The following is a 12065-nucleotide window of genomic DNA, read 5'->3' on the forward strand; positions in this document are numbered from 1 at the left end:
TATATATTTTGCACTCTTACATAAAAACTTGTTGATTGATTTTGTTCTAAAAACATCAACCTCCAATCAAGGCTTGGCAGATCAACATTAAATTGCTGGCTGGTGATGCAACACAGATAAAACTAATTGCAACATAGTAAAGCTTCTCTCTGGCATTTTCATGCTTTGACTTCAATGTCAATTTTTTGGAAATAACTTGACATTACTATAACCTAAACCTAAAATTACATAAACTAAAAACTAAATTACATAAAATACTTCCATTTTATTTAGAGTAAGGGCTTTATTAATAATTAAAAATATGTTCTGCCTAATGAGACAGTAAAATGAAGATATATAACTTTAAATAACATAGAAAAAGCTCACCGATTGTTTATCTCCTTTGACTAGCATTGAATTTAAAAGGCATGTTTGACTTTAGAAGAAAAAAAAAAGATTATTTATTATTTAAAAGGTAATTTCATGTAAATCTTTTTGAAAAAGTATCCATAAAATTTAGAGTATTTTTAATGTTATGATGTGACTGCATAAAACAATCATATTTTTCTTAATTCCTAGAAGTCCTATAAATTATAGTGTGTATATGTCACTGGCCAATGAGAAAAATAATCGGTGCAAACCTCTTTTTGCATTAAAAAGAAATATAAAACAAATTAACCTCTAAAACATTCAGTTATATAAAACATGCTCATTAAAAATTTCACATTTATATCTTTACTATTACAAACAGACAATGCAAATCATTACCTGATTATTAAACTATCCAGAAGTTATAATTTTAAACACCAATAACTATTATTACATTGATGCTTTAAAAATATAATAATGATAATAATATGGTGTTTACTACCAGATATTTTATGTTTTTGGTTGTTGATCTTTTTCATGTTTATTCTATTGTCCTTTGGAATCTTGGCATTTCACATATTTCAAACTAGAGCTTGACAGGTTTAATTTTTTACATCTGAGCATTTTCCCAAGAACAACAGTATAACAGGAGATAATACAAGTAAATTACTGAATATACTCAAAGTTCAGGACAACTACTCAAAGTCTCAACAGACCTTTTTTGTGGATCAGAACACCCATGTAGTCACTGCTTTCACCCTCCCTGTTCACCACAGCTGGTGAGTTAAAATTGTCTGTGGACAAAACGGAATAGCATAAAGCATAGGCTAAAACTTACCATAATTGTGGTTACAACCACTGTTCTGTTTTCAATAGCTGCTGTGTCATTGCCAAGAGTGGGTACATCTTGAATCAAGACTAATTTATCCATATCATTCCAGTAACCAACCTGCCAAATAGTGAAAATTCTTGAAAACACATTTTACAAGATTTTTCTCTAATTCTTATTGAAACAATGAACGATATCAATAAAAATATAAAACAAATTTAAAAAGCAGATAAAAAATGTGTTTGAAAATTTTCTTAATGAATGATGAACTGGTTTTCCTGAGGTTAATTATACTGCCTGATTATACATTTGACAAGTTTACTATTTAGAATTATGGAGTAGCCAAGACATTGAGAATGAGCGGTTCAAAAGGAATAGGAATACAGATGGAACACCATTTTACGTTTATCCTTTCTTCTAGTGAGATGGACTGGCACCTTCTAAAATTATGTGATTTTATCAGTAATGGTGCAAGTCTTATGGTAAAGGGAATAGCTGTATTTACAAAGGGGACATTACATGATATTTTCAAAGAAAAATGATTTTTGTGTTTTTAAAACAATATAGAAATAATTTTTGTTATGACATAACCTAGCCCTTAAGGAACAGTCTCATCATTTCTAAAATGCTAAATGCATAAAAAATTAATGTTAATAAATAATATTTTCACTTTCAAAGATTATATTTAAGTTTGTATGTTTTCATTTTTAAACAAAATCCTTATCTTACTCTATCATTTAGATGTGAAACAAACTACTTTTCATAAAATACATTAAGTAGTTAGTTAAGCACTCTATCAAGCAGTAACCTACACTGGGGTCTAAAGGGAAAGTTAGGGTGCTTCGTCCCATGCAGACCAGAAGTAATAGTAATGGCTATCCCTTATTGACTGCTTGCTCTATGACAGACACTGTACTCAGTGCTCTTTAAAATATGCATATCCTAAAGTTTATAAACAAAGCAAATGTTGAAGCAGATACAATTATCTATACTTTAGAGATGAGAACCCTTATTAGAATGTTAAATAAATTTTCACAAGGTTATACTCAAGTGGGGTCAGAATTCAAAACTTAGGTCTCTATGACTCCAAATCCACATATACTTTATTGTTACGCTACACAGTCTCCCAAAATAGTGTTTATTCAATGCTTGCCAAACTTTTTAATTGAATTTCTGAATATGGTTTATAAAACTAATGTATCTAACAAAGTGGGTGTGATAGCTGACTGGTCTGTTCATTATTTGTTCTAATATATTTTGGAAGCCTCTCTTGCTTCCTTCAAGTTTCTTAACTGTGTTAATATTTGTGCATATACTAAAATAAAGTAAGTACTGACATGTCAGAAAGAAGCACTATATTATTCACACACATATATATAAATATATAACTCAATAACAATAGATGGAATAAAAGAGTTTTCACTACTAAAGAGTTTTTGCTGTACTTAGTGTAATGCCAAATTATGAGTATGTATAAACTCAATAATTATTTTCAGTTGTCCATATGAATTTATTCAGAGCTATTTATTTAATAATTCTGTGATAAATTTAATTTAAAAACAAGTATGACTTTGAGGTCTACCATCTCTCAATTCCTCCATGTACATTAAAAAAAAACCCCAAACCCCACATGTCAGTTGCTTTCTGTTAATTTTCCTTTCCACATGACAGTAGTTTGACATGCAAATGGGTTTTAGATTAGCCCTCATTAAGCTACAGCCATTCTCCAGAACTCAGCAGCCTATTCTCTGGGAAGGACAATTTTTCTTTATTAATAAGTTTCCACAGCAGATAAAAACACAGATCTGGGACACATTCTAGAAAGTCCCCATATGTTGGCCAGACCTTGACATTTTGCATTTAAAAACAACCTGTGGGTTCACAATGATCTACCTCTAAGAGATAAATGATTTTGAAGTGCTGACAAATTAAAATAATAAGCAAAAATTTACCCAGCTCCATCTATTGCCTTATATCTATTTACAATTCTTGTTAAAAAAAATATAAAGCTATGGTTTGTGTTGTGGGACCCATTAGTGGTAGATCTCACATAAGCCTTGGATTTATTGGAAAGTAAGATTATACAAAATGGACAGTGTTACACGGGTCACTTCCTAAAGAATCTGAAAGTTTGGATCTGGAATCACACATGACATGGAATTTCTTTTTCTAGTTCTTCACAAATTTTACAATTTACTAAAAATTATTTCAAAGCCGGATCTCATTGAACCAGATAGGGAACTACACATTTATCTTGGAGACAGAAATTAGGTAAAAAAATTTTTTGTAATAAAAGCACCTAAATTATTAAACTGGTAAGGGTATAAAAAATATTTATCTTCTTTGGGCTTGTAAAAGTGAATCATGTACAAATCTAATCATAATATAATGCAAGAGTAAACATCTGTGTATTTATGGTGCACTTGGCCTGCACAGTAGGAGGTAGGTAGGGACTGAGGGGCTGTGAGGAGCCCGTGTTCTACTCATAGTTGGTTCCTTGGTAAGCTGATTTGATCAAACTTGTCCTGAAAAATATGGCTTAATTCCAACCCCAAAGAGAACCTTAATGCATTCCTTAGCAATGCAGAGAGTGAGTTCTGAAAGTGGGTAAGCCTTGGTTTCCCCTGCAGTTCCATTCCTTTCTAGCTGAACATCTCAAGGCAGGTAACTAAGTTTCTCTGAGCCTTACTTATCTCTTCTATAAAATGATAAAAGTATATCTTACTTTCTGGTAGCTGTAAGAATTAAATATAAAAATGCACATCAATTTTCCATTACTCTGTCTAGGATATAACCTGCTATAAATAAATATAATTTTTACAATTTTTTTTGAAAAATGTAGATGTTTATGAAATGCCTGAAATCATCTCTTAATTTTTACAGTTATGGATTCTTGAAACCACACAAGTCTGGTCTTGGAGTATTCTCTCTGGGGGTCACAGAACGAAAAGAAGATTCCACCATACTTAGGAACTGGGAGTTCAGAAAGAGCTCTGTGGTTTCTGCTTAATGAAACTCTCGATCAGTGTTCCTGTTACAGAAGTCAGACAAACAGATGGGCTGACTCTGATCTATTCCATAGACAGGTCCCTCACTGGCAAGTGTTCAATTTACAAGAATGATTGCTCACTTTCCAGACATATTGCTGAGTCTCACTCGCATAGTGTTTCTCATGGTAGCTCATTATTAAGTTTAATATTCCTGACAGAATGCCCAAGTTGATCATTGCCACAGAAAAATGAAAATGGATGAGTCCCCACCATTTTACACTTCATATTTCTCTTACGTGTCTAGACTCGTATCAGCTGAGTGTAAAGATGCATGGTTCCTCACTCTCCCAACTTACACTTTAACTTCTGCCTCCAAAACAGTCTATATTTTTGTTACTGTTGTGGTTCAATTGGTCATGAAAAAATTCAGTACCATAGAGTTCACTTGATAATCCGCTGGTTACTGCCAGCTTCTTTTTTCCCATTAGTCTTCTACCAAGAGATCATTTGACGTTTTGTGCTTCCTTGATTTGTTTTCTTTCAACTGGACGTGACTTTATTCCCTTCGGAATTTCCACATATCTTCTCTCTAACTATGATATGGAACTTACTATATTCTACATTGCTAGAAAATGATCTCTTTAGAGCAGCTACTCAGGCAAAGTAATGGTGTAGAAAGTTTCTGGTGTCAGACATATCTGAACTAAAATTTTTGGTTTCTCACTTACAGGCCTTGGATGAGTAATGATGACTACTGGACCAAATTTTCTCATTGGGAAAAGGGATATAATAGTACAAACATTATAGTTTGTTGTTAAGGTTAAATTGCACAAAGTTTCATGCTTGGGACAGAGCAGGCTTTTTATAACTTGTATCTATCATCATTTTATTAAAGCAGGAAGTATATTTGGCAGTTATTTGTGGGTTTTTTTAAGCAGCCAAGCAATGAAAAAATAGAGGTTTTAGATAAATAACTTCAACATCTCTTTCCTTGAGCATCCTAACTAATCCTAGAGAGACAAAATGTTAAAAATTAGGTGTGTTAATTATACGTGAATAAAATGCGTATAGCAAGTTACTATGGTGGGATTGTATAGCTTCATTTTATATATGATGGATTTGAGAAGAGTGCCTATTCACACTATAAGGCCAGCAGAGCTACCTTCTGAAATCCAAGTATCTGTCATGAACGAAGATCTTTCTGAACAACCTCCCTGGCCCTTCAACTGGAGTTTCTTAGGTATATTTCTCCCTCCTCAGCCTAACTCTAATCTTGATAGTTTTATCTTCTATCTTCTCTCTCCTTTGTTCATTTGAAAGTGTTTACTTGCTGTCTTTAAGAACATTCAGCCTGTTGTAATATGCCCACCCTCTAGGACTAGTTTTCTTTGTTGTTTCTTCTAAATAATTGCATGGAGGAGTCTCTTATCTCTATGGTGTGGTTTCCTACAGCATGAATTTTATTTTGTGGGAATATTTTGCTAAGCCTATAAAAAATATATTGTTTTCATTTTGGATTAAGTATATAAAGAGTGTCCAAAATAGTTCATTTCAGCTTTGGCACATGATTCAATGTCAGTTGTATGACACAAGAATTCAATTCAACACAGATATCAAGAAAGTACGATTTGTAAGTACACACATTAAAAATGCAGCCTATCACTTATAAACCTTTAAAAATATCAAATGCAAGTAAGAAAACTGTTTGCGTGTGGCTCACCTTTCTAGGTCCTGTGCTCTTTAACTCAAACACATCCATTGTGTAATTGACCCTACGTCCATAGTGGTCAAACTGAACATTTCCTGTCAGCCCTTGGATTCGAACCTACAAATGAAAAAAAACAACAAACTAAAACATGTGTTTATTTGCCATTTTACTCAATAAAGTCTCAACATCATTTGCTAGGGTTACAACTACATATGGGTGCGAAACTATAAGCTATAAACAATGAACTAAAACACGAGTTAAAACTAAACTAGTAGTTGAGCTATTAGGATGGAATCTGAAGAAGAAATATCAAAGGATTATATAAGCAATTGTGATATATATCTGGAAGATAAATGTTTTAATTGTTTTTTGGGTTTTTTTTTGTATTTTTCTGAAGTTGGAAATGGGGAGGCAGTCAGACAGACTCCAGCATGTGCCCAACCGGGATCCACCCAGCATGCCCACCAGGAGGTGATGCTCTGCCCATCTGGGGCATCGCTCTGTTGCAACTAGAGCCATTCTAGTGCCTGGGGCAGAGGCCAAGGAGCCATCCTCAGTGCCCGGGCCAACTTTGCTCCAATGGAGCCTTGGCTGTGGGAGGGGAAGAGAGAGATAGAGAGGAAGGAGAGGGGGAGGGGTGGAGAAGCAGATGGGCGCTCCTCCTGTGTGCCCTGGCCGGGAATTGAACTCAGGACTCCTGCACGCCAGGCTGACGCTCTACCACTGAGCCAACCGGCCAGGGCTAACTGTTTTTTATATTACAAAGTTTCCATTGTAACTGATAGAATACTCTTGATATTGAAGTATTGTTTGCAGAATGTAAATATCGTTTGTTTATTTTTTAATTTTTTTTAATTCAGTCAGAGAAAGGGAGGCAGAGAGAGACTCCCACCAGCACCCCAACCAGGATCCACCCAATATGCCCCCTAGGGGGCAATGCTGCCCATGTGGGTCATTGCTCCGTTGCTCAGAAACCAAGCTCTTCCTAGCCTCCCAGGCAGAGGCCATGAAGCCATCCTCAGTGCCTGGGGCCAACTTGTTCCAATCAAGCCATGGCTGCAGAAGGGGAAAAGAGAGAAAGAAAGAGAAGCAAGAGGGGGAGGGGTGAAGCAGCAGATGGATGCTTCTCCTACGTGCTCTGGCTGGGAATGAACCTGGGATGCCCACACGCTGGGCAGATGCTCAACCACTGAGACAACCAGCCAGGGCCAAATATGGTTTGTTTAGAGTTACTTTTCAGTTTTATTGGTGGAACCCATAATAAAAGATCACATTTCTCCTTGCTAATATTAAAATCAACATATAAGAATTTCAAACTATAAATAAAAATTTGAAAATAGACACATGTATTTTATTCCAAATACCTTCTTATTCCTTTTTACTTAATATCTTTTGAAACTGGCATTTCAGAATATTTTAAATATAATATTAAACACATAAACATATTACATTAAACATTTGAAAAATAGTGTTAGTATAACTAAAAAAGACCAAAATAAATAAGTTATTTAATCCAAGGTTATAAGGTAATTTAAAGGTCTACTGAGGTCATCATTAGTGTTTGCCAAATAGTTTTGGTTCTTCCTATTCTGAGCCCAATGTAAGATTGCACTTTCTGAACCCATTGTGGTTAGTGAGGCCAATGCGATGCTCTTCTGACAAATGAGTTGTAAAAAAATGTGATGACTGTTACTACTAGGTCAGAGTTTAACAGCCAATTTGAAACTGCCCCACAACTTTATTTTATTTGTAACATTCAAGGTGGTAGCTGCTCTGTCAGTGTGGGTCCCTGAGTGATGACAGTAAACAGAGTGTCCCTGTTAATTCTGTGTGTGTATCAGTGAGAAACACTCTTTTATGGTTATAAACCACTGGAACTTGGGGTTGCTTATTAGTACAATGTAATCTAGCTTATCCTGACCAAACATCCCCACAGGATATAAACACCAGTGTTCTACCCAGTGTTCTATTTAAACATGTCTCAAAAATGATAATGGTTTAATATATTAAAATGACTATTGTTATATATATATATTTTTAGATAAACTATTCTGTTTTCTTGAATACTCCATTGAAGCAGGAGCATGAAATAAATTAAATACCGTCGTGAGTTACCTGTTTGAGTGTCCTCTCCATGTCAATTCCCTGGCCCCAGGGAGCAGCGGGATTTGCCAGACAATCCCCAGCATTTCCTCTCCTTGAAATATCAATTTTCTGCCTTCTGAGACTTCGGAAAGTTTCGGCCATCACCAGGACTCCATCGTAAGTCAGAGCGGATGTGTACTAACAAAGTGAAAATACTTATAACGGTAAATGTGGAAATCTTATCAATCAACAGGAATAGTCTTGAGGTCCGTGGGTTTATGACATAAAGCACTATACTGTCTGAAGCACAGCTATATGACTGATTATTAATTGCTTCTAGCTTCAGAAATTTCTATTACCAATTAATTACAAAAACCATATACCGAATATATGACTCTGATGGAAAGAAGAGAAAACACAGACTGAAGAACAAAAATCCTAGTGTACAGTTGCCCAGCAGTTGGAAGGAGCAAGACCTTTAGGCAAGATCTTCTTGTTATGTCCAAGTAGAAACACTAAAGCGTATAAAGCTCAGGGCAGAGTCCCCACAATCTGCCTTGTAGCTTGCCTGTTGCTGTGGTTAAGCCCCAGGAGGTCAGGGGTGTCTAACTCTTTTCCTTTTCCAAATGCCCAGCAGGGGTCCTTGAGATTTAATATATGTTTATTAATTGGAAGTGCATATCTTTGTTCAGATCTTCAAAAGATTGAGTGGGAATGTTTATTGTGGCTCAGATATTGGATGCCAGAAACAGCATCTGCTTATTTAACAAATGTGTTTGCATCAGTCACTGAGCTAAATAGGAATGAGTGCTGTTATGTCCATGCCCACTGAGTGTGCTCAAGAACGTTAGGCCATTTCTCTAATTTTCCATCATAACCGAGGATCAAAGTGGAGAAGTGAGGTACAGACTATTTGCTTCTTGATAAGAAAAGACAGAGCTTTCATAAAAAGATTATTAAAGTTAAGAGAATAAGTGAGGAAAAACTGGGGGGGGGGAACCCAGTGAATTCTGGTAGAGATTGATCAGAGATTCTTAATCACATAGAAAATATAGCACTATTTTTTTTTGAAGCATCAGCTGCCAATCATGAAAAAAAGCTCTATTAACTCTGTCAGAAGTTTCATATGGTTAATACTATATGACTAACACATTCTAGAGATTTTCCTAAAACCTCTCCAAAGGCTGCATCTGGCCTCAGCATGCCCCATTCCTCTCCTAAGCAGCCCCAGCTTGGCACTAGCAGCAGCTGGTCTTGGTTTGCAGCTTGGCCTCCCCTGGACACCTCCAAGCCCAACACAAGTAGCAGCCATCTGCAGATCACTTTGTAGCTTCTGCTAGATGGCCCTGGAAAGAACAGAAGCAGAGGCTGACCTTGACCTCCACCTCCTGGGAGGTCCCAGGCCAGCATACCCAGTGGAGAGCTTCAGACCAAGTCGAAGCACCACCCACACACCTCATCAGGATGTACACTCAATAGGCAGACTCAGTGGCACCAAGTCCTGCTGATGTAAGTCCTGCTCTGTGGGGTGGGCACTTGTACAGCTGATCCTTCATGGTGGTCAGAGGTCAGTGGTCAGCAGCAAAGCTAGTCCTTACAACTGATTGGACTAAGGACAAATCCTTTCCATTGATGTGGCAACAGTGATCAAGGCTCAATTACAAAATGAGGATGTACACAGCCCACACTGGAGGAAGTGTCACTGGACCCGACAGGACACCTACTACATTAGGCCACTCTACCAAGCCTAAGAAATATAGCAGCACTACCTAATACCTAGAAACAAATACATATAGACTATCAAAATGAAGAGACAATAAAACATGTTCCATATGAAAGAACAGAACAAAACTCCAGGACAAAAAACTAAAACTAAACAAAATAGAGACAAGCAATCTACTAGATGCAGAATTTAAAACATTGGTTATAAGGATGCTCAGTGAACTTAATGAGAACCTTAACAGCATAAAAAACGACCAGTCATTAATGAAGGATAGACAAATTGAAAGGAAGAATAATTTACAGGAATCAACAGTAACGTAGATGATGTAGAGAATTCAATCAGTGATTTGGAATATAATGAAGCAGAAAACACCCAATCAGAATATCAAAAAGAAAAGAAAATCCATCCCTGGCCAGCTAGCTCAGTTGGGTAGAACATCATCCCGAAGTGCAGAGGTTCCCGGTTCAATCCCCAGTCAGGGCAGATACAGGAACAGATCAATGTTTCTCTCTCTCTCTCCCTTCCTCTTGTGCTAAAACCAATCAACAAAAATAAAAAATAAAAAGAAAGGAATCTATAAAAACTAAAGATAGTGCAAAGAGCCTCTCTGACAACTTTAAGCATACTAACATTCACATCATGGGTAAGCCAGAGAAGAAGAAAGAGAATAAGTAATTGAAAACCTATTTGAAATAATGACAGAAAACTTCTCTAACTTGGTGAAGGAATTAAAATATACAAGTCTGAGAAGTGCAGATAATCCCAAACAAGATGAACCCAAAGAGGTCCACACCAAGACACATCATAATTAAAATGCAAAATGTTAAAGAAAAAGAGAGAACCTTAAAAGCAGCAAGAGAAAAGCAGTTAGTTACCTCCAAGGAGCTCCTATAAGACTGCTCACTGATTTCTTAACAAAAACTCGGCAGGTCAGAAGGGATTGGTAAGAAATATTTAAAGTGATGAAAAGCAAGGACCTTCAACCAAGATTACTCTACTCAACAAAGCTATCATTTAGAAATAAAGGACAAATGAGGAGCTTCCAGACAAGAAAAAGCTAAAAGAGCTCATCACCACCAAACCAGTATTATATGAAATGTTAAAGGGTCTTCTTTAAGAAGAAGACAATAAAAGGTTAAAAATATGAAGACTATAATGAGAATAAACACATATCTATCAACAATTGAATCTAAAAAACAAACTAAAACTAAACAAACAAGTAGAACAGAAACAGACTCATAGATACAGAGCATAATTTAATGGTTGCCAGAGGCGAGGGTGTAGAGGGGATGGTGAAAGTGGAGAAGGGGTTGGGAAGTACAGACTCGTAGTTACAGAATAGTCATGGGGAGGTTAAGTACAGCAACAGGAATATATAGTCAATAATATTCTAATAACCATGTATGATGTCAAACGAGTGTGAGATTTATTGGAATGATCATTTAGTAAGTTAGGTAATGTTTAACCACTGGGGTGTATACCTGAAAGTAATATAATAATGAATGTCACTTTTAATTGAAAAATAAAAATAATTCAACAAGGAAAGAAAGCACATTCTAAGCCTGAACTGGGGGTAGTTTTGTGCTGTGGAATATGGAAGATGACTTCCTTGATTTGCTGCTTTTAAATAAAGAAAAATCACTTGAAATTTGAATTGTATAAAGTACACATTGGCAATATAACTATGAGGCATAGTAGTCAGCATTCCAGGAAGGAGAGTAAGCTAAGGAACACAAATTCTAACGAAGAACCTTCCCACGGTAGAGAACCTAATTAAGCTTCATCAGACATGGAAGTGAAAAGCCTTGCTACCTATTCTACAAGGACAGGACAAAACAGGCTTAAGGATAGGCGTAGGTCCTCACAACTGCAGTGGGACGCCGGGAGGAAATTAAGGTACTAACGCAAGGTGATAAACCAAAGATTAACACATACCTCCTTACCTGCCTAGAACAACATAATATCTTTGAGTAGAGAAAGCCTTCAAGTCATCTTTTGATAAGGCAAGAAAATAAAAACAAAAAATGAAATAGAAACTACTAAAGACATAAAAGGCAAGAGAAAAAAATACATTGGTCATATTTTAGGATCAAGAGAGAAAAAGAAATGTTGCTTTTTTTTTTTTTTAATAAGGAGAAAAAAGCTTAGGAGAAATGGCACCAAAGAACAAAAACACTTGCTGTGTTTTTAAAAGTCCATCCATTCTTGTGAAACAAGTGAGCTGTGTAAAAGAGCAGACAGCATATGGAGCGGAGCAAAGCAAAGTGGACATTCAGCCAGAGCGGCAAAGGCCTTTGACAGGTCATTGAACTGATGGATGGAAAGAAGCAGTAGTTGAAACCAGCTTTACCTTTTCAAAGGATGGAATTCTTTCCCACGTGC

The 12065-nt window shown here is 36.1% G+C and overlaps 1 protein-coding gene across 8 annotated transcripts in view; it reads right to left on the reverse strand.

Moving 5' to 3' along the window:
- The window catches only part of GRIA4 (glutamate ionotropic receptor AMPA type subunit 4), a 397987-nt gene that overhangs the window by 66169 nt on the left and 319753 nt on the right, over positions 1–12065 (reverse strand). For all 8 annotated transcript variants that reach the window (XR_010727609.1, XM_066247650.1, XM_066247649.1 and 5 more), the window contains 3 exons: positions 7991–8158; positions 5888–5992; positions 1187–1297 (listed from right to left, as the gene is read on the reverse strand). Coding sequence is in view for 7 of the 8 variants with exons in the window: in XM_066247650.1 (XP_066103747.1) it covers positions 1187–1297; positions 5888–5992; positions 7991–8158 (384 nt within the window). In the remaining variant the exon portion in view is untranslated. The remainder of the gene's footprint in view (positions 1–1186; positions 1298–5887; positions 5993–7990; positions 8159–12065) is intronic.

Source organism: Saccopteryx bilineata, chromosome 1 (genome assembly GCF_036850765.1).
Source record: "Saccopteryx bilineata isolate mSacBil1 chromosome 1, mSacBil1_pri_phased_curated, whole genome shotgun sequence".
Taxonomy (NCBI): domain Eukaryota; kingdom Metazoa; phylum Chordata; class Mammalia; order Chiroptera; family Emballonuridae; genus Saccopteryx; species Saccopteryx bilineata.